The sequence below is a fragment of the Daphnia pulex genome, chromosome 3, assembly GCF_021134715.1.
Source record: "Daphnia pulex isolate KAP4 chromosome 3, ASM2113471v1".
Taxonomy (NCBI): domain Eukaryota; kingdom Metazoa; phylum Arthropoda; class Branchiopoda; order Diplostraca; family Daphniidae; genus Daphnia; species Daphnia pulex.
Window position 1 is genome coordinate 11,232,280 of NC_060019.1, and position 20,839 is coordinate 11,253,118.

At 40.0% G+C, this 20,839-nt stretch overlaps 1 protein-coding gene and 2 long non-coding RNA genes across 12 annotated transcripts; all 3 read left to right on the forward strand.

Annotated features, from left to right (window-relative positions):
- The first annotated feature begins 412 nt into the window (after window positions 1-412).
- LOC124191312 lies at window positions 413-3,831 on the forward strand. Of its 4 annotated transcripts, XR_006873369.1 has the most exons (4): window positions 419-1,346; window positions 1,412-1,869; window positions 3,430-3,502; window positions 3,570-3,831. It is a non-coding gene; the product is annotated as an uncharacterized LOC124191312 (long non-coding RNA). The 4 variants fall into 4 exon arrangements; XR_006873370.1 differs by lacking the exon at window positions 3,570-3,831 and having other exon boundaries at window positions 416-1,205; window positions 1,290-1,346; window positions 1,412-3,502; XR_006873371.1 differs by lacking the exon at window positions 3,570-3,831 and having other exon boundaries at window positions 428-530; window positions 788-1,346; window positions 1,412-3,502.
- Window positions 3,832-5,984: 2,153 nt separating this feature from the next.
- On the forward strand, window positions 5,985-15,724 carry LOC124189741 (serine/threonine-protein kinase Nek5-like). 2 transcript variants are annotated; one of them, XM_046582198.1, is made up of 7 exons: window positions 5,985-6,731; window positions 10,309-10,521; window positions 11,430-11,568; window positions 12,249-12,375; window positions 12,452-12,500; window positions 12,586-12,765; window positions 12,958-15,724. In XM_046582198.1, the coding sequence occupies exons 1-7, from the start codon at window positions 6,379-6,381 to the stop codon at window positions 15,392-15,394; spliced, it is 3,498 nt and encodes a 1,165-aa protein (XP_046438154.1). In that variant the 5' UTR covers window positions 5,985-6,378; the 3' UTR covers window positions 15,395-15,724. The 2 variants fall into 2 exon arrangements, with proteins under 2 accessions (XP_046438154.1, XP_046438155.1); XM_046582199.1 differs by lacking the exons at window positions 5,985-6,731; window positions 10,309-10,521 and adding an exon at window positions 10,876-10,947.
- Window positions 15,725-16,167: 443 nt separating this feature from the next.
- LOC124190184 lies at window positions 16,168-19,036 on the forward strand. Of its 6 annotated transcripts, XR_006872882.1 has the most exons (7): window positions 16,172-16,234; window positions 16,865-16,996; window positions 17,092-17,222; window positions 17,869-17,997; window positions 18,081-18,435; window positions 18,544-18,861; window positions 18,931-19,036. It is a non-coding gene; the product is annotated as an uncharacterized LOC124190184 (long non-coding RNA). The 6 variants fall into 6 exon arrangements; XR_006872880.1 differs by having other exon boundaries at window positions 16,168-16,234; window positions 16,865-17,222; XR_006872883.1 differs by lacking the exon at window positions 16,172-16,234 and adding an exon at window positions 16,617-16,640 and having other exon boundaries at window positions 16,865-17,222.
- The last annotated feature ends 1,803 nt before the right edge of the window (window positions 19,037-20,839 follow it).

Genomic DNA, 20,839 nt, shown 5'->3' on the forward strand with positions numbered 1-20,839 from the left:
ATTTTTCACCTAAACAAAAAATGAAAGGAATACTTTCATACGTAAATGCAATTGAATTATGTGTACCATCTGAACATCATGCAAGGCGATAAACATTTTTTTCGCAAAATGTTTGTTAGATGGTACAATCTTCCATTTAAACTGAAAATAATAAAGAATCTTCATTTCTCAGTTCACTGATGGTATCTTCATGTTTCAAGCGGAGTAACAGCAATTAGAGAATCTACTTTGTCCTTGCAAGTACCATTTCCGGCCCTAGGTCCTCCTAAGAGAGAAACGCGCGCGAAGGAAGGGATTTTGCTTGATAGCTATGTAAGGTATTTTTCTCTATGTGTGTAATAATTTATTTAAACTTTCCCCTATAAGATTTACGCTTTTTCTTTAGGTTTAGAGTCGCGTAAATCATACCGCCGATTTTGAAAAGGTGTAGACTACTGAATGAACACGGTAGAGGGCCCTACGATTTACAAATTTGCTCATGTAGTGGTTCGTTACAACCGGTTACAACTAACAATTCTCAACATATCGGAGTAAGTGCTTATTATTATCCCCGACACCCAGAGCAGCCCCAAGTTAATTCACAAATTGACGTCGATTAATTTTTTAAATTAATTTACACTTTGCTAATCAAAATGTGCGAAAAAAAATGTTTCACTGAAGCAGTCAACCGATAATCCTTTACTAGTCCAGCATTGAAATATGTTTTGACATGAATCCATTTTAAAATCTTTAATCAATCCTGGTTTTCCGTAGCTAATTGAACCTCTAACCCCTTTTAACTTCTTAGTTCTTCGTGACGTCACCGTCGTTTCTTCAGATTTATGTCCGACTTTGGTAAGTTGTGTCTTGGGGCATGATTTGGCGTGTATATAACGTTAGCACTTTGAAAATAGTCAGAGCATTCAGACGCTCGTCTAGAGCCATTTCGAGTCTGTCTATATGTTTTTGCAGTTTTGTGGCGCAGCCTTAAAAGCTACTTTTTTGTGATTCTTCGAGGCCAACTGGGTGTTACTTAAAAAACGACTTCTGCCCTTTGCAGTCGACTTGCAAGTACGTCAGCCGCCGACGATTCGAGTTCCTTTTAAGGCTAGAATACACTGCAAACGCCATACATGGACCTGGGGGCCTTACAAATGCTGGCTTACTCACTTTTCCAGAAACGAGTGAAATAGTAACACCCGCACCATATTTCTTGCTAAATTTACGTATTGAGCAATGTTTTTTTCAATATTTATTAATTTTTTCTTTCATTTTTAATTTTGATTTAATAATTTTTGTTCTCAATTCAGGAACATCCTTTCCGTCTTCTGTGTCAGCTGTGAGGTGCGAGAAAATTCATCATTTTGGTAATTTTGTTATTGTTTGAAATTTAATTCAAAAGATTATTTATGCTTTTCTCTATAATATTTAGGTGCGAATTGAAAAAAGATGCATGCATCCAGTAGAATTTCTACATATCGATATTTATGTAGATGCCCATTCGCCGTAGAGGGCAGGGCCTCTATGCTTGAGCTTGAGCCCGCTAGAGTAACGCCGTTTGTACTCGTTTGGTTCTCCGGTACCGACTGAGAGCAGACCACTCTAGAGTTGCAATCTGAACGGTTTTATCGAAAATAGGTGTTTTTTTTCCCCGAAAAACTAGGCTATTCTTTCTCTTCTCGTAATAGGTTTTTGTAAATTGCTGGACATTTTAGGCCGAAGAAATTCTTGTTGATACGACCCGTGAACGACGACTTGTGAATTGTGTAGCACGACTTCACCGTCATCCCTTTTTTAAAAAAGTTGGCAGATCTATAGGTGAAATAGGAACTTGGATCGTTTCCTTTGCAAATTCTCATCAAGAGCTGCCTGGATATTTTACCATTTGTGGTATTGACTACAGCGTTTTAGTTTACAAAGATAGTTAAAGGCTCGAGTGTATATCTCGATTCAGCTACCTTTCCCCAACCATTGATGCGCATCGTCGCTCATTGTTGTTTGTAGTAGATAGTTTGGCCGTCTCATTGGCGACAAAAATGAGAAAGATCTACCGTATTTTTCAACCGCAATCATCCCAAAAACAAAGCAGGAGTACTGTTATGTGTTTGAAGTGGAGCGGCACATCTTGAGTAGCGGCTACACCCGATTCCGTCCTGGCTGACAGCTGATGGGTTGTTTTAATTTTCGTCCGTCATTTCAGCTTTTTTGTTTCACATTTGTTTTTTTTAAGGCGCTTCTTGATGAGACGTAAAATAGGAAACACGGAAGAAGCAGCTGATCTGGGGCGAATAGAGAAGCGCTCTCCAGGTGTTAAACTCACTTACATCAAGGAATATATAAGTAGTAGCCAAAGGGAGCCGCAACGCATTGAAAGACACGCCCTACATCAGACTACACAAGGAGAATGCTTTGCGCTTTTGTAGACAAAACAGATTGACAATGTATGATTAAGAAAATGATTTCACAAAGCTGAAAAATGGAAACGTCTCGTCAGTGGTATAATTTACTAGTTGACCTGTTCACCTAAGAGAATGAATGAGTGGTAGAATATAAGAGGACGGTAATTAGAGGGAGTGAAGGAGGGAGAAGGAGAGTGTAATGTTTCACTATATTTAACTGATCAGCTTATTTAATTGCAAGCATTCAGACTGCTACTGATTGAAAACGAAAAAGTCAGTTAGGTTCGTAACTTTCAAGGATGTTTTCTGAAGTATGAAGTCCAATAAATTAATTAGCAATCCAAACGAAATTTAGCTTATAAAAGCTATTCAAATTTTTTAATCGATTTGTTTTTGGTTAACTATTGGTATTTTAAATCGATAATAGCGCGCGGAAAATAGGAACCGTTCAAGATAGCTTCCTACGGTGGTGACGAATACCAGTCATTTGAGCAATTGGTTTTTTTTTTAATTTCTCGTTACGTAACAAGTGAAAGATCTCGTGAGCAATTACCCTCTTCTTAATTATTTTTCTTATCTATTTTTGAATAGCTTGTGTGATACAACACGGCATCTAGCGAATTAAATGAAAACTAAACATTTTGCCTTGAGGCAAAGCGAAGAAAAAAAGGTGGTTACAAAACAAAATGTAAAGTTTTGTGAAAGCGGTAAAAAGATCGGTTTTAATTTGGTTTTAATTTGTCGAATTGTCCGTTTCCTTTGCTACAACTAACAGAGACTAACACATTTCTATAACTGATTTCCGATTCCTGAGGAGAAGACTTGCACATTTTAATAGTTAAAATTGTTTCCTTAAATTCGATTTGGGGGTTTGCTCGCTTATAAATTCAGCGTTGGTGTCCAATGTCCGCCGACACACACACACAAATATTTTATACGAAACAAATTATGTCTAGCACAGATGTTGATTCCTGGAACTTTGTCCTATTTTGAATACAATTTATTATTCCGTTTGAATAAAAGATTGTTGAAAGTCATTTTGTTTTTAAAGTTACAGTTACTTACGGAATACAGCTGTTATAGCCAGACTGGATAACTCGTATCCATTACATTCTGCGATACAAGTATGATATCTAAATTACGATTCTTACCATTAATTTGAACGATTCTTTTTCTGTTTGGATATTTTAGAAAGAAGAAATAATCGCCGATTGTTGGCCGCGTTCAGAAATGCACAAGTGTTTTTGTTTTTTTAAATACGACATACAGTGTTGGCGACAGAAGCCCCCCCCCATACCTGTACGATTATTTAACCTAACGAAACTATCTTGAATCCAGCAGACGAGATGTTTTATTCATCTAAAATGTAGAAAGACATCTATGTTTCCTTACATAGGTATGAGCCGGTAGTGCAGCTATTTTAAATAAACGATAAAATCAGTTTGAAAATGTCCGAGCTTGGAGTCAAGGTCAACTTGTTTGGCTGAATTCCCAGCGAAAGCGGATAGACGCGCATAGAGCGTGCTACATAGTACTATATATGGTATTTGCCAAGTGGCTCAAACCGTGTCTGTTCTTATAAGGTGTGATGGCGCCTCTCCTTTCCTTCGATGTTGCTTGATGCGCGTGCAATATTGGACCAGCAGAGAGCCTTCTGTTTGCAATTGTTGATTATTGGACGAATGTTTTAGACTTGAGTCTTGATTGCAATTCAATACAGGGTAACATTCAAGGGGATTCGTGAATCGCCTTAGTTTTCAAAAATATATTGTCCGACAGAAGGTTACAAGGTGAAGCTGGACTAAGCACTACACATCGTTCACCGTGCTGCTTAGAAAACCTGTTGCTGCATGATTAAATACGTTTTCCTCTTGTAATTTAATTGTTTATGATTGGCGGAATTTTTTGAATGCTTCAACACGACAGAGTATTTAGTAACTAATCATATTATTTTTGATCCATGAGACCCCTTTTAATTTGATTGGCCAATACGGTAATGCTGATTCATTTTTACATGCACAAGCCAAAAATAAACGCACTAAAATAGGCTCTATAGTATGGGAATTATAAATAGCAAATGAGAATGCATTTTATTGATGCTATTATTTATATCTAAATTATTAGTTCATGTTTGTTCGTTTTTTTCGGAAATTTTGTTGTTGCAAAATTTGTGAAAATTAACTAGTTTAAAAAATTGGACACACAATTTTCTTTCCCTATCAATTTGTAAATGATAAACTCATATGCCGGGCTGAAATGAATCCAACGAGGATCCATCCAAACGAATCAGCCCGGTCTATTTCGAGGGCGACCTTGAATATAAGACTGTCTAGTCGACTGTTTAGTATATAGAGAGATGCCCGTTTATCCGGAGGCGAAATACGGAGGTTCAATAAAAACAGCTATTTAATCGATATCAAACTAGACGTAATCTTTATTATTTTTTACCAAGGATAGGGAAACACGATTCAGGTAAAATTGAATTTCGATATTGTTGGAAATTTTTAAGATAACTAGAATTTGTTTTAGTTGGAATAAAAAAATCAAAAAGTATTATGGAAAAGTCCGGGAAAAGTGTACGTGGACAGTTAACAGGGATCCTTGGAAAGGCGTGATCAAGGATCTTGTTATAGGCTTCGTGACGTGACTTGTACAACCCGGTACAACAATCTCACGTTGTTCATTCAGGTCAAGATTTATCGTGTTTCGGTCAACTAGTTCAACAAATTAACAATGTGTTACGAATTAATAAGTACATAAAAATGGGAAATAATGTAAGCCGAAATCATTGTAATTTGTAAGGTAGGAAACGTTGTTTAAAATAAAGAATGTAACTTTCAATATTAAAACAAATAAAATAAAAACAAATACGAAAGCGACAGTCATAATGGTTAAACATTGCACATTATTATTTTTGCTTTATATTACAGCCTACACAATCTGTTTACTGTTTAATTAAGACTAAATATTCTTTTTTGTCAACACTCATATTTGTTGATAGTTTTCGTCATAACTTGGGGAAGCTTAATTAAATTAAGTATTATTCAACAGAGTAGCTTTTCCAGCTTCTAGCGCTTATTATTCTTTTTTTATTAGCAAACATGGTATGTGTACAGAAATGAGCAATCGTCATTCTCCGTTTTCCGTTTGAATTCAACACAAATCGAGAATGATCTCATATTTTTCTTGAAAATGAAATGTCTTTTGGTTTCTCTTGTGAAACTCACGCGGCCGCTCACGGCCACTGCCCATTTATATAATTAAGCGCCGAAAATCATTCTATATATATTCAATCAGCACTCAAGTTATATAAGCCCAGTCAACCCAGATGTATACACAATTAGTCCACTACTGAAAATTTCCTCTAAAATAAAATAAAAAAAAAGAAAATATTTACACAATCTAAATAAGACGAAAGGCGCAAGAAGAGGAGAGCTATGCTGTATCTCGAAAAGGAGTTGCTTGAACTTGGACGCGGGCAGCAGCACCTCGGCACAAGCCCGAAGGGGCTTTTGAGAGTTTTTTTTTTCTCGTCTAAGCCAAACCATTTCTGAACACCAGCACACACAGAACAGGTTGATGATGCTTCAAGAAGCAGGTTGGAGCGCTGACTAACATTCAGTTGCTGGTCTGCATCAACCGTGCTTGGTCACGCATGCTCAAGGTGCCACGGACGACCACGGAGGAAAAAAAAAAGGAGTTTTTGGTTATTTTTTTTATCCCGAGTGTGTATAGCCGCTGTATGACTCGTTTTTGCTTTAACGACGCTGAGTCATCAGAAGAAAAGGCAGTTTGCCAGTAGAAGATTCATCGCTATATTTCTCTTTCTCTCTCCGTTAGTTTGTGCTGCTGTTGAATTGTAGTGCAGCCTCAATCAGTTGTTGTTTGGTGTGTTTTGTATATTGGTCGTATTGGATTAAATCGGTCAACATCTATTCGCGCATTCAATGATCGAACCAAATCAAAGGATCTGCTGGGAGTGGCCAGAGGCGATCGGAGTATGAAAAGCCGTACCGGGTCATCCAACGGCCCAGGTGCTGGTGCTGGTGGTACTGCATCTCCGGCTACTTCCGGCTCAAGTGTTGGGATTAACGTTAACTCACCTACGATGGAACGTAATGGAGGAGGGAGTGGTGGTGGTGGTGGCGGAGGTGGCCGTTCCCGGCTTCATCACAAGCGACGACCAGGTCATCGGCGCAACACCCAGCACAGTGTGGCCACCGTCGAGCCCATTTGCGACATGCGCAAAGTCGTGAATGGTGTCGTCACCGTCGATCAGGATAAATTGAACAAACTCGTCCAGACCGACCCGATTGACTTGCATTACGCCGTGGAAGAAGAGCCGTTCGCCAGGTTTGAATAATAATAATAATACCTTTAACAATAATAATAATAATCAGCTTGAAGAAGAAACTCTTAAAATAATAAAAATAAGGCCATAGCAAGGGCAAAGAGATCCGCTTTGGTGTTTCCTGATGGTGGAATGTGTTGGAATCACCAAAAAAAGAATTCGGTTGTTCGTTTTTCTGCGAAGCCGCGCAGCAGCATAGTTGGCTAAGGATATAATGTTTTCTTTCCTATCTTGGATGGGTTTTACACATCAAAAAGTCTACGAATGAAAGAAAGATGATCGGGCTCCCTTAAGCACAAGCCTCATGGTCACAGCAGCCAGCCAGCAGAGTAGCATATAGGAAAGTTGGGAAACGAGCCATTCCTTGGGTCTGGTCTGCTGGACTGCTGGCAGCAGCAACAGACTCTGATGCTTGTGTATGTTTTTCCACCTTTTTTCTCTTCTTCCCTTTTTCATCACAGAGTTCTCCTCTCTTCCATTTCCTTGGTTTATTGCCTAAATAGTTGTGTGGCAAACCTGCTATAGCTGCTAGCTGCCTCTCTCGCTCTCTTGCTCGGTCGTTAGTTCAATGGCCTTCGCCCATATTTGGCCATCTTTTTTTTTCCTCTCTTATATTTTCTTTCCAGCTAGCTAGCCGGGCTCCTCAGGGCCAGCATCATCACTTGTCCCTCCATCCCGGGCACAAGAGGAGTGGGGGTATAGCTTGCGCTGCGTATGGTTATATTATCACTCCCTCAGCTCTTCTGGCTTTGGCTTGAATACGAAGGAGGCTATATAGCGCCAGCAGTTGCCAGTCTTCTCTCAGCACAATAAAAGGCAATGCGCCGAGATTTTTTAAAATTTATTTGAGAATAATAATTCAAGTTTCCAACAATTCTTTGTGGCCATAGTTGATTGTTGAATTCGGTTTCTTTTATTTTGTGACTCACACCAATTTCGTCGTTTGCATTTATAGGCGACATGTATGTTATAAAGCGTAGAGTTTGAGCGCATATCACACAGCAACATTAGAAAGGAAGTAACGATCAACTCTCATTATTTTTATACCAGAAATGACAATTAAATGTGTATACACCTTCGCGCCATCTATGGGTACGTCCTGAAGAAGCCTGAGGTGCAAAGCAACCTAAAGTGCTCACCAAAGACTCGGGCAGATTATTATATAATTATTTTAAATGCGTGTGCTGTTTGAAAAATTCGAAATTTCAAGAATGCGAAATAATAATTCACTTTTATTTGTGCAAAAGGTTGAAGTCAACGACACGTAACTATGACTGTATCCGCCTTTGGAATAAATCTGATTTTTACAGACAAATCTTTAATTAAAAAAAAAATCTGTATTCAAATTAAATTTTTGATTATATATACTTGACCAGAGAAAAGAGCAGATGAGAAAAATTGTACTTATATACGGCCGATTTCTAATGCGCAGTAGCATGATACTTCCTGCTTGTAGGTTTTCCGGGTCGCATATCTTTTGTACATACTGTATAAGAACTCATTCCCACCAGCATTTAATTAATAACAGCAAAGACAAAATCTCTAGGCACTTTTGTTTCCTTAATTCGGCCGTGCGTCGCCGTTTAATCCAATAATGTGTGGTCGGTTTTAATTAGGCCAAGTTCAGTGGCTATAATAAGTAATTTCACGAAACACACACAATTTCACATAACAATGACGCCCTGCGTGTTATTACGATTCACGCAAACACACACAAAAATACACTATATAGACTAGGATAAAAAAGAGTGCTGGTTTTTGGCCTGCTGCTATTTGTGGTTAAGCAGTAATTAGTTAGGCATGCAGAGTCCAATTGAAATAGAAAATACATGTATATAAAAGACTCTGATAAGGTTGTTTTATACGGAATATGGACAATTGTACATCATGCCTAATGAGTGTGATTTAGATTAACCCGTTTGGTTGCTTGAATTTTGTTTAAATTAAAACTGGCATACAAATTTTTAAAAAGAATAATAACGCACAATAATCATTCTTTTTTTACACCATCTTGCTTCAGGGAAGAGAGCAGATTTTTAGGAAATAGAGTTAAGCTATCGAAATTCCATGGGAATGGGAATGTGAATGATACTTTTCTCACAATTAACAGGTAGACCAACGGGCCAAGCCCACCCGTACCAAAAGTGGTGTTTGATTGGGAGTTGCCAGATCGCGATTTTCTATTGTACCGCTTTTATAAGAGAAGTGCATATTCGCTCTGCAGACAAAATCATTTTGGGCTAAAACGGTTTCTGTTTGGTTCAACAAAATGCTTGTTGAACTTGAAGCTCCTCGGAAAACTATGTGCTTATCTTATTTCCAATACGCTTAAGACAGTTAGATGATAGGTTGCGCATCACAAGATTCACAACTGACGAGATCGAGATCGACTTGAGAAAGAAAATGAGTGAGTGTATAATATAATACCAGTACATGTTTCAAAATCTAGCATACCAGCAGAAGAAACTATCTCACTATGATTACAGGCTAGAAGTATTGACCCTTATAGTTCTAACTATGATTTTTTTAAATCTGAGATCCTGCTTGAAATATAATGTTTAATTTCGAACACAAATAAACTAAGCAGTGAATGAAGAACTACAGAACTAATAGTGACTGGTATAAAGACTGAGCAACAGGACAACATCTCAATAATAGCAGCGGTCAAAACACGCAGGTGATAGATCCCAAAATCTGATTCTGTTGTTCAGTACACATAATAATCTTGATGTTCCTTTGGACTCCAACTGATGACAAAGCATGTAACACTTCTTGGAATGGCAGCTGCTGACAGACTACGATGTAAAACCTTATAAAATTCCCTTTTTGTCAGTTTGTCTCTTGTTCAAATAATCTAAAGCCTTTCATATAGAAAAAAAAAACATTTTTCAGAAAATCCAAACAACAAAAATTGACTAAAATGCGCACGAACGTGGTTGTGCTTACTATAATTACGCGGAATTTGTCTTGCCTGCTATAAACGAAAATAAATAAAATTTGGATATCGCGAGAGAAATATTAAATATGCTCGCAAAAACATTAAGTGCGCACAGGGCGAAATGTATATACATCGTTTTGTATTACGCAACATCTTTTGCGCATAAAATTACAAAAATGCCTGCCCATAAAATTGTCTATAAAATTGTCGCAGAAAAATCGTTGGCTCGGTAGTGGTGTTAATATGCAACTAAACGAGTCCTATGGTGTGGTTTCACTCGTGTTAGTGAGTTCGCGTGCAAGGAAATATAATAATAATTTCGAAAGGGAAAATTTACTTTTCTTTCAGAAAAATTCTGGGCAAGTTAATACGCGGGGTTCTATAAAAGTGACTTTGAAGTAATAGTGATACTAGTGACATTACCTAGAGAGCTGTGACGCTCTTATCTGTTTCCTTACGAATTTTGAACGCGCGCGTAATTTTTTAATTGTCTACTTTAGCATCTATAGTGGGATATTGAGGTGTATTTTACTGCTGTGTTATTTTCAACCAATATATTTGTTTAACTCATACGATTATGAGGTAATTTGATACTTTGATCATTTTTATTGGTTTATTAAAGATATTTTGAATTTTTTTAGTGGTTTATTCGCTACGGTTCGGAAATGCCGCCATCGGACTACTGGGGTAGAGTATGCAGCTAAATATGCGTCAAAGATACGTTATGGACAAGACTGTACAACTGAAATACTTCACGAGATTGCTCTTATGTCACTCTGCACGACCAATCCTCGCATCATCCACTTAATCGACGTCTTTGATACACCAACCCACATGATTCTCGTCATGGAGTAGTAAGTTCAGTTTATTTACATCTATACATCTCATGCGATTTTTGTTTTAGATCGTTTTTTTATTTTGCTTCCGTGACTACTAATTTATGTCTTTAGAGCATATCATTTTAACTGGAGGAGGGTGGGTGTTCAGTATAAAAGTAAAGACCTGCGGGTTTCATGCAAATTTTTCCGTTGACAAAAAAACTTGTTGTTACGAACTAGTTTATGCTTTAATTATCACGATCCGTTCAGCGAGAACTTGCGATCAAACCGCTTTTATCGTTAGGGGAACGGGTCGATTTTTGGTTTTGATTGACACTTAGTATGAAAAGAAAAGTGTCGTCTGCTTCTGTTTTGTTTCAAAAATGAGCGAGACGAAGTTATCGGAAGTTATTAAAGATAAAAAGCAAACCGGAATGATGTTTAAAATTCAGCTGGTTGGAGGTAAAATTCAAGTTGAAATGTATAATGCTAAGGTATGTTTTAAATGTTTCAAGTCAATCTTGAAAGTGTTAATTTGCAAAAAACTTCTTGGTAAAAACAACATCTCCTATTTGCTCTTTGCTTTTAGAGATTGAATTCAAACATTTTTAATCTTCAAAAAGGTTCATGAAAGGTTCCTTCAAGTAGTTTTGTTCAGGTCTATTGACGGTTAAGATACCATAGGATAAGATATTTCTGTTTTCACAAGGAGTCTTCCACTCAAGTTTTACGTTTAACTCTCTAAATAAGAATTCTGTACAAAATAAACCCTCCTCTTCTTTGGACTCGTAGAATGGCAGACTCCTTGTTAAAAAGCTTATTGATTTATAGTTTTCGTGCATAGTGTTTCTCATGATTTGTTGAGCAGTTTTTCGTGATAGAACCAACCAGCAGTTGCTTTAAATCCAACTTGGAAAGTAATATTATCCTTTATTGAAACAAAGTGCACCTGGTGGCGACCTTCAAACACTCATGGACGACGATATGGTGCCTTATGAACGAGACGCCGTCAAGTTTGTCCGCCAAGTTTTAGAAGGCCTTCTTTTCCTCCACGAGCGTAACATGGCTCACTTGGATATCAAGGTGAAAATTTCTTTACTCCTGAGCCTTATTTCCACCACATTTCCTTTATTTTTGAGGTACTTTTTTCGATCTGGCTACCATATACAACAAGGTAGTTAAAGTTTGCCAAGAAAGCCAGTTTAGTTCTTTATTCGTTCGCTCACTATTCTGTAAAAGGTAGGCAAAACATGCTATATTTGGAAACGAGAAACGTTTGACCAAAATTAGTCAATCAAGGACGGTACACTGGTTAAGGCCTTTTGTTTCTGGCACTTCCAATCCTAATATATTTGTTTTCTTTACAAAACATTTCCGTGATTTCCATTGCAATCTATGACTTCGTAGACATGCAGCCATGAATTTTCGTTTCTTTGAGCCATGTTTTTAACACGGCCCTTAAAGGAGGGAAAGGGAATGCACCTAATGAAGCGAACGGTGGCGTAACGCTTTAGGGTAACTCATACAAAAAAAAATCAAAGACAAAATAATTGTAAATCGTCTTTAAAAATGTTTTAAAAAATGAAAAATCTAGCCCTCGCCAAACAACAGATATTTAAGTATTTCTGAGACACGCGGTGCCATCAGATTGCACTAAAAAATGGGGTTTAATTATTTTTACGACTTTTATCGGCAACTTGGTACAGAGTCCCCGACGTAAAATAATAATTGTCTTTCCATTATTATTACATGGCCGTGAATAGCTGCAAAACGTACTACTGATGGGTACCTTTCCAGATTGCGATGTCAAACTGTGTGATCTGGAGATATCCAGAGTTATCGTTGCCGGGCAAGAAGTTCGCGAATTACTGGGCACCCCTGATTATGTTTGTAAGTTCGATTCCATAACAGATGAAATTACCATTCCAACTAATTTGTTTTAAAAATTATTTTCTCATTATGCCAGCTCCGGAAATTCTCCATTACGAACCCATCACGTTATCTGCAGATATTTGGTAGATATAATTACATGAATACTCTTTTTTATATTAAACCTAACCTGACAATTCATTCAATTCGAATTTAAAACTTATTTAATAGGTCTGTTGGAGTAATGGCCTATGTTTTACTGACTGGCTTCACGCCCTTTGGCGGCGATACCGACCAAGAGACTTTCCAAAATATCTGTCACGGACAACTGGATTTTCCTGATGAGCTTTTTGAGGACATTTCTCCTCAAGCTGAAGACTTTATTCGAAAAACACTATCCAGAGAACCAAGGTATTCGGGAACTATATGTTTTTAGGCGTAAAATCGAAGGATTAAGAATTTCGCATATTTTTGTGTCAAATACGTATTAGCAATTCAACGATATTCTTAAGATGCTCATCCACAGCGTTTTAGTTAAATAAGATTTGTTTTCCACATAGAAAATAATCATTTAAAACAACTAATCAAACAATACTATTACAGCTGTCGACCTACGGTGAAGGAATGCTTGAAACATCCGTGGTTGACGCCCTGGAAACATGTGGCAAGTCATCAAAGGGAGACAATTTCGTCGGAAAGTCAAAGAAAAAATTCAGCTTTACACAATTGCCCGACGGGAGCTGCGACGCTCGCCTGTCCGCGTTCCGCCGCCTCGATAAACGGTCACGGTTCATCACCGTCGATGACTGCGCGCTCACTCCTGCGCGCCATGTCCAAATCACGCGAGGTGCTTTACGAAAGAGTTGCAGCCTCTAATCTACGCAAGAGCACCTCTAAATCACGCGAGCGTCTATGTGAAATGAGATTAAGTGTGTCGCGTTCAAGAGATCATCTTTGTGATGAGCTTCAATCTAGTTCTGCCCAATCTTTGGAGCGCATTCACTCATTGCGCAACCTCTCAAAGTCACACGAGGTCCTCAGTCTCTTGAACCAACAAAGTTCGACCATTTCCCTGGCGGACACTTCAAGTCTTTTCAATATTCTGCCATCAACCCAATCGCTAGAATGTTTCACAAGTCCGATTCTGGATCGCGATAAACATTTGGAAATGACATCCAACCCAATTTCCGCCAAGGTGATTGCGGCGGCGGGGGAAAGTAACACTTTTGTCGACGAGCTTTTAGAATTAAATAAAGTTTTATCGGAGAGCACAGAAACGTTGTGCGAGGAAACGGGGGCAGCCACACTGTTGGATGTGATGGACGAAGTGACACCTTCCAATTCTCGGTCAGTGACTCCAACGGAAGAGCTTGATCCTGATACTCAAAAGGCCCAAGATGCTGTTCCAGAAGCTCAATCGGCCGATTGCAAAGAGAAAGAAATGGATGAAAATTCGAACGCATCACTTCAACTACAGCCGGATGAGGTGGTGAAGTTTGAATCTCTTGTCACTCGTGCGGACGCCGTTGCTTCTTCATTAAAACGCCTCAGTTCAAGCGGTCCACCGTCTTCGAAAATTTTACCTTCCGATTCTATTTCGCCAGCATTGGGAAAATCTGTTTGGAATTGGCCTATTCCCAGCACTAGCTTAACCGAAGGAGGAGGAGCAACTTGTTCGACTAGTAAGTCTCATCCCGTGAGCCCCATCAGTGTCTCTCCGGGTCCTTCCGCATCACAAAAGAACTCACCATCCCCTCCGTCTTTCAATCTAAAAGACCCACAACCTTCTACTAGTCCTTTGTCAACCGATGAATCATTGGCCGTGGTACTTCGGTCTGATGCAGCGTGTACAGATCCCCCCCAGAATCCTCCTTCCGCAGTAGTGAAAACTACTGATCCAGCAGCTACAATGACACCCGCTAGAATGAGTGCAACGTCAATCGACACAGCTTCGCTATCCGACAGTCAGCGTCAATTGCTGACGTCGTGTTTAAATCGAAGAAGAGCTTCGTGGGCATGCGGATCGAGGCAAGAAGATGTTTCGGCAATGATCAATAATACTACTTCCGTTTCTATGAGCAAACAGCCTGAAACTAAATTATCAGTTAGCGAATTAATCACAAGTTTTAATAAGTGTAAGAAGACCGATAGTACAACCAGTGCAGCACCACCAGTTATTCCAAGTACCGGCCCGATTAAACCAAGTAATGTCAAGAAAATGGCGGTTGGATCCATTTTCCACCAGGATTCAGCTGTGTCACATCCTGCGTCGACATCTAGTGGAAAAGTTATCAGTGAAAAGGAAAAGACGGTTTTCAAGCCGGTGTCCACCTCTATTCAGGTTTTCCAGAAAAATCTATTGACAACACCCGCGACAACTCCAACAGGTTTACTAATGGGAACTGTTCAACGGAATATTGAAGCTTCAACTAGACCCAGATCATCATGGGAAATTCGGGCTCTTCCACGATTGCCAGAAGATACAGTCTGCAGTCCTGCACCTCAAGAAGAAGAAGAAGAAGGGCCAGCAATCACATCAGCCGCATCAGAAAGTGGAGTCACTAATAGTTCAGAAGATAAATTGATCGAGGATTCCAAGGAGAAAACTATAACTGCGCCAGAAGAGGACTATGGACTTCGATCTGGTTCTGTCTCTAGTGATACTGGCTGTAGTTCGAGCAGTGACCTGAGCGATCGGTCAAGTGACGAGGGCTTGGATGGCAATCGAGAACCTCGACGTAAAAAGACAAGTGGGCGTGAATGTGGGAACGGATCAGAGCCAGAAGCCGATTTGATCGAAGGAGCACTTACCGGTCCACCAGCCAGCTGGACAGGACGACCGCGTTCATTTAGCGTTCAGTCTGAGATATCCTTACTGGCCCAGCCGTGGAATCGAGTTTGCGTTGGATCTGTGGCGCGCGCTTTCGAAAAATTTGGAACTAAAGTTGACGGAGACACTTCTAGTAGTAACACCACCCCACCATCAACGAGTAACACACACAGGTCTCGACGTCAATCGACACCCGGGCCATTCAAATGAGAATATACAAAACGTCATCCTATTCTTGTAGTTGTCGTTATCTTTTGTACCTTTTCACAACATATTTAGAATTAAAAACATTTAAATGAAATCATAAATAAGTGTGGATGAACTTCACTAGCTAGGCATGTCTAACCCCACATCCTTCCCTCACAAGCCACACAAGTCCGTATTACTTTTGGAGAGAGCGATGGCCCCCTTTTTTTAAGCAAATTTCCATGTTTTCTGTACTCCACATGACTGCCAATGGCTTGTTGAACCAGCTCTAAAAATGTTGATGGAAAATTGTTACGCCTTGTCGGTCTTGATCAATATATGATTGTGAATAGATCTGCCAATCTTCTTTATGTTTTATTCTGATCGCGGGAAGTCAATTGAATATTGTAAGGTTTTCATTTAAAATTTAACATTTCCCTTTTTGAAGCCTTAGAATTGGGTGTTTTGAGTTTTTTTCAACTGTGGTTTAGACTGTATTAATCAAATAATTTGGAAAGTTCTAATGGTTAATTTGAAGTAAAAAATTAATAAAGACGAAATATAATTACAAAAAATTAAAATAGCTTATATTTAATAAAAAATAGCCCTTCAGGTAAACCTTGTTAAAACAAAAAACAGGTATCTGAAAATTCAAATTCATCCCCATTTCAAATTGAACATGATTGCATGTCTAGTTAACAACGTTACCGATAGATGTCTTTCTTACAGGTTTCTGCAGGGGCCAAGAGATGCCTCCTTCTCAAATGGGAAAATGGTGGGAAAAAATGGTGGAAAACAACAAAAGATAAAAGTGTGCTTTGTGTAAACGTGGATTCATTAATTTTCTTAAAACTGTGTCATTAGGTGAGGTAAACCAATTAACTAGGAAGAGTATCAGACATATTTATTTCTGTATTTCGTAGCCAGGGGATGGGTGGAAAAAGTTTATCAGACAGAATGATTGTCGTTCGCAGTCGTTCGGCTGGATCTGTGTCAATTGGAATTCAATGGATTCGTTAACTTATTAAGTAACTAGAGCATAGAGTGCCAGAGATAATCGAAATCTCTTTGTATTTCCCCATGACTGCTACCAGACCATTACAATTTAGATTTCATAAAACATAGGTATTCTTGCTTATGAACCAAAGGATCTTTTCTGAATATTGCAATTTTGGTGGTGTACCCTGCAACAGCATGTTTTTATGGCTGTTTTTACTTCGGTTTAGAAGGCAACCCAGCTAAGAGTTGGGTAGAGTTTTATTTCTCATAGGTAAATTTGTGTAAATTTGTAAATACCGTAGATGATTTCCTTGTCCCATTTCCACTTAAGAGTTTCAGTGACATTAAGAGTGTGAAGTGAACCACCGGCAATGTGTATGTACATTTACCAGATCTGTACATGAAAACATATGTACATGCGTACAGATATATAATAGGAAATAATTTTATTTGTTTAATCCATATAGCCAATAATCATTTTATTCTTTGCAACAGATGCGCAAACACAAATGTTATGAATTTCGTTTTGGGGTCAATGGAGTTGGCGCTGGTTGCCGTTACTGGCGTTTTGCGACGTCTTGCTATCAGTTTGGAAGAAAAGCTCTGGATTCTAGGGAATCCTCCGAGGTAACCTTGCAGTCAACATACATGTGAGGAGTTTTCGATTCGTTAAAATTTGTGCATATCTTCGTTGTGTTTTTTGCATGCAAATCAACCTGCAGACAGGTCGGCCAGTTTGTCCCGACACGATGTCCTTCTCACTTGAAGGTCACGAGAAACATTACGTAAAACTGGCATGCGGTAGTGTAGAGGTTGGGTGAGAATGACACGTGTTTCATCATTATCAAAGAAGGTACAATAGCCGCAAGGATAAGCTATTTGGTTTTCTTTTTGATATTGGATGTTGTAGACCCATCCCCAGCCACGTCAACCTGCAGTCTAAGGAAAGGCCAGTTTTCCTTCAATCGAAGGTCACGGATGTCATTACATAAAACTTGTCATGCAGTGGTGTAGAGGTTGGGTGAGAATGAGACGTGTTACATCCATTTGGTTTTCTTTTTGATATTGGATGTTGTAGACCCATCCCCAGCAACGTCAACCTGCAGAAGGAAAGGCCAGTTTTCCTTCAATCGAAGGTCACGGATGTCATTACATAAAACTTGTCATGCAGTGGTGTAGAGGTTGGGTGAGAACGGGACGTTTTGTATCATTATCAAGAAGGTAGAATAACCGCAAGGCTTGAGAGGAGGGGTGAGAAAAAGTCGTATAAAAGGCGAGAGAAATGTCGACAGGTATCAGTCGAGCGAGTATCTCCGACACGGTAATAACTGCTGTGTACTATTTGCCATCAGCTGCATTCTTCATCGTATTATCAGTTCTCAATCATGGGTAAATTTTCTGTTGTTATTTGGAGTTATGTATAAATTTCTATTTTGTTTTCTCTTTGTTAACATGCTAGATATTTTTGCATATTAATTGTTAAAATAATTATTGTTTAGTCGTACATAAGGGCAAGGATAAGTCGACAGGGATTAGTCGAGTGAGCATCTCCGACACGGTAACAGCAACTGCAGTGCACCATGTGTCACCAACTGCATTCTTCGTCGAATTGCTAGTTTAAATCATGGGTAAAAATGTTTACATGGAAATGTGAATCGACTTATTATTTATTAACATGCAAGTTATAATGTTCAAATGATAATTTGTCTAGCAAACTATGGCCTCATGCTGCGGTTTTGTGTTGCAGCGTTGATGGCTGGGTCGGCCACTGGTGTATCGATGTTTCCTGGGTATGGCGGATAACAAATTGCAACGCCGCCACCTTACTACACAACATACGACACGACCAGTTGCTACACCGAGGCCCCCAAGTACTGAACCAAGGCTCCAGATTATTATACCACAACTTATGCTGCCCCGAACTACTTACACCGAATCCCCGCAGTATTATTCTTCCCCTAGCTACACTACAAAAGGGTCGAGTACTACGTCGAGGCTCCCAAGTACTACATCGCCACGGCACCGGAGTACAAAAACGGTCGAACACTACACAGAAGCAATCATGGGTAAATATGTTTTTATTTTTTCATGGAAATGTGAATCAACTCTATTATTTTTCTAATTGCAAATATGTCAGTTATTATTGCATACTAATGTTTAAATCATTTGTATAGTAACTATGGCGTTGTGCTACTGTGAGTGTTGTAACGTTGATGGCTGGATCAACCACTGGTGTGCCGATTTCTCCTGGGTATGGCGGGCATGAATAATCCGTAGCAACCGGTTATTGCACTGGGCCCCCAAATACTACACCACCAAGGGTCCGGAGTATTACACCACAACTTGTACTGCCCCGATGTTACTACGCAGAAGTTCCGAAGTATTTTTCTTCCCCGAGTTTCACTACCTTCACCACGCCGATTACTAAACAACAACGTCAACAACTACTTACCATACGAAGGTCTCCAGTACTACGCCACAATGGCTCCTGAGTAATAAACTTCGACCTACGATGTTCCAGCTAACTATAATAATGCCCCCATGTATTATTCTGTTCCCAGCTACTACACCGAGTATCTAACTTATCACACCACTGAAGCGCCCAAGTACTGCACTACAACCTACGTTGATCCAGGTTAAACCACGAAGGCAGCGGAGTACTACACCACGAAGGCAGCGGAGTGCTACACCACGAAGGCAGCGGAGTGCTACACCACGAAGGCAGCGGAGTGCTACACCACGAAGGCAGCGGAGTGCTACACCACGAAGGCAGCGGAGTGCTACACCACGAAGGCAGCGGAGTGCTACACCACGAAGGCAGCGGAGTGCTACACCACGAAGGCAGCGGAGTGCTACACCACGAAGGCAGCGGAGTGCTACACCACGAAGGCAGCGGAGTGCTACACCACGAAGGCAGCGGAGTGCTACACCACGAAGGCAGCGGAGTGCTACACCACGAAGGCAGCGGAGTGCTACACCACGAAGGCAGCGGAGTGCTACACCACGAAGGCAGCGGAGTGCTACACCACGAAGGCAGCGGAGTGCTACACCACGAAGGCAGCGGAGTGCTACACCACGAAGGCAGCGGAGTGCTACACCACGAAGGCAGCGGAGTGCTACACCACGAAGGCAGCGGAGTGCTACACCACGAAGGCAGCGGAGTGCTACACCACGAAGGCAGCGGAGTGCTACACCACGAAGGCAGCGGAGTGCTACACCACGAAGGCAGCGGAGTGCTACACCACGAAGGCAGCGGAGTGCTACACCACGAAGGCAGCGGAGTGCTACACCACGAAGGCAGCGGAGTGCTACACCACGAAGGCAGCGGAGTGCTACACCACGAAGGCAGCGGAGTGCTACACCACGAAGGCAGCGGAGTGCTACACCACGAAGGCAGCGGAGTGCTACACCACGAAGGCAGCGGAGTGCTACACCACGAAGGCAGCGGAGTGCTACACCACGAAGGCAGCGGAGTACTACACCAGTACTTACGCTAATACCATTTACTACAACGAAGCTCCGCACGCACGACTCTCCCTGAGTTACTACACCACTAAGGCAGCCGAATATTAAACCACAAACTACGATTCCGCAAGTTTCTACAAGGAAATTTCTAAATACTAGAGCCGAAATTTCTATGTGACGTTATTTATATTTGTCGGTTATTTTTATGCTCATTGGTCACTGAGAATTAATTATTGATCTTAAAAGAGAATATATAAATTTTTAATACGGCCAATACGGGTAATTCTTTTGTAATACTTTTGTTAGTAACTTCAAGTTTGTCAACTTCGCGTCAAATGTATATTGGTGTTGGATTTCTTCAAGGCCGGTATGCTGAATTGTGAATTGTTTGTTTTATATTTTACAGGTGACTACTGCCTTATTCATACGGACATGTTCTTGTGGTTCGACGATGATATTTCAAGAATTAGTTACGAAAGACAATTGTAACTGTAGATTTTTTCAAATCTTATAAATAATGTGGAAGTGGCTGACCTTTGTAAAAATGAAATACTTTGAAGTTGAGAGAAATATATTGATACAATTCATAAACAAAACTTGGTGTAAATTAGAAACAATGAACAAAATACTTATAAAAAGAATTGTGTTATATTGTCCCACCTCCTCCCACAATTCCTCCACATTTTACAGTCACATACATACATACACATATACATACACATAAGTTAACCCATTGGCTGCCACGCCATACAACCCGTAGGTTGCTCTCTACTAATCTACGCGCCACGTCTGAAGGATCCATGACCAAGTGGGACTTGCCATTGTTGACAAGTCCGTGCTGAAAAGGGGGAACTATGGTGCATTGCCTGAAACAGGCGCCTTGCGGCAAATTTTGGGCTTGGCGACTCTCCGACCCCGCGGCTTGTAAACCACGAGACCGAAAAGCGCGGCCCGTGCTAAGGAGCTAGGGGAAAACAAAGGCGTGGCAGACAATGGGTTAACTAA

What these genes read in the sequence shown, in the direction of transcription:
- LOC124189741 (XM_046582198.1), top strand. Translation starts at nt 6,379, where the DNA reads ATGAAAAGCCGTACCGGGTCATCCAACGGCCCAGGTGCTGGTGCTGGT. An exon ending in TGGCTCACTTGGATATCAAG is followed by an intron (nt 11,569 to 12,248) that starts GTGAAAATTTCT and finishes GGCCGTGAATAG; the next exon opens with CTGCAAAACGTACTACTGAT. An exon ending in ACACTATCCAGAGAACCAAG is followed by an intron (nt 12,766 to 12,957) that starts GTATTCGGGAAC and finishes ATACTATTACAG; the next exon opens with CTGTCGACCTACGGTGAAGG.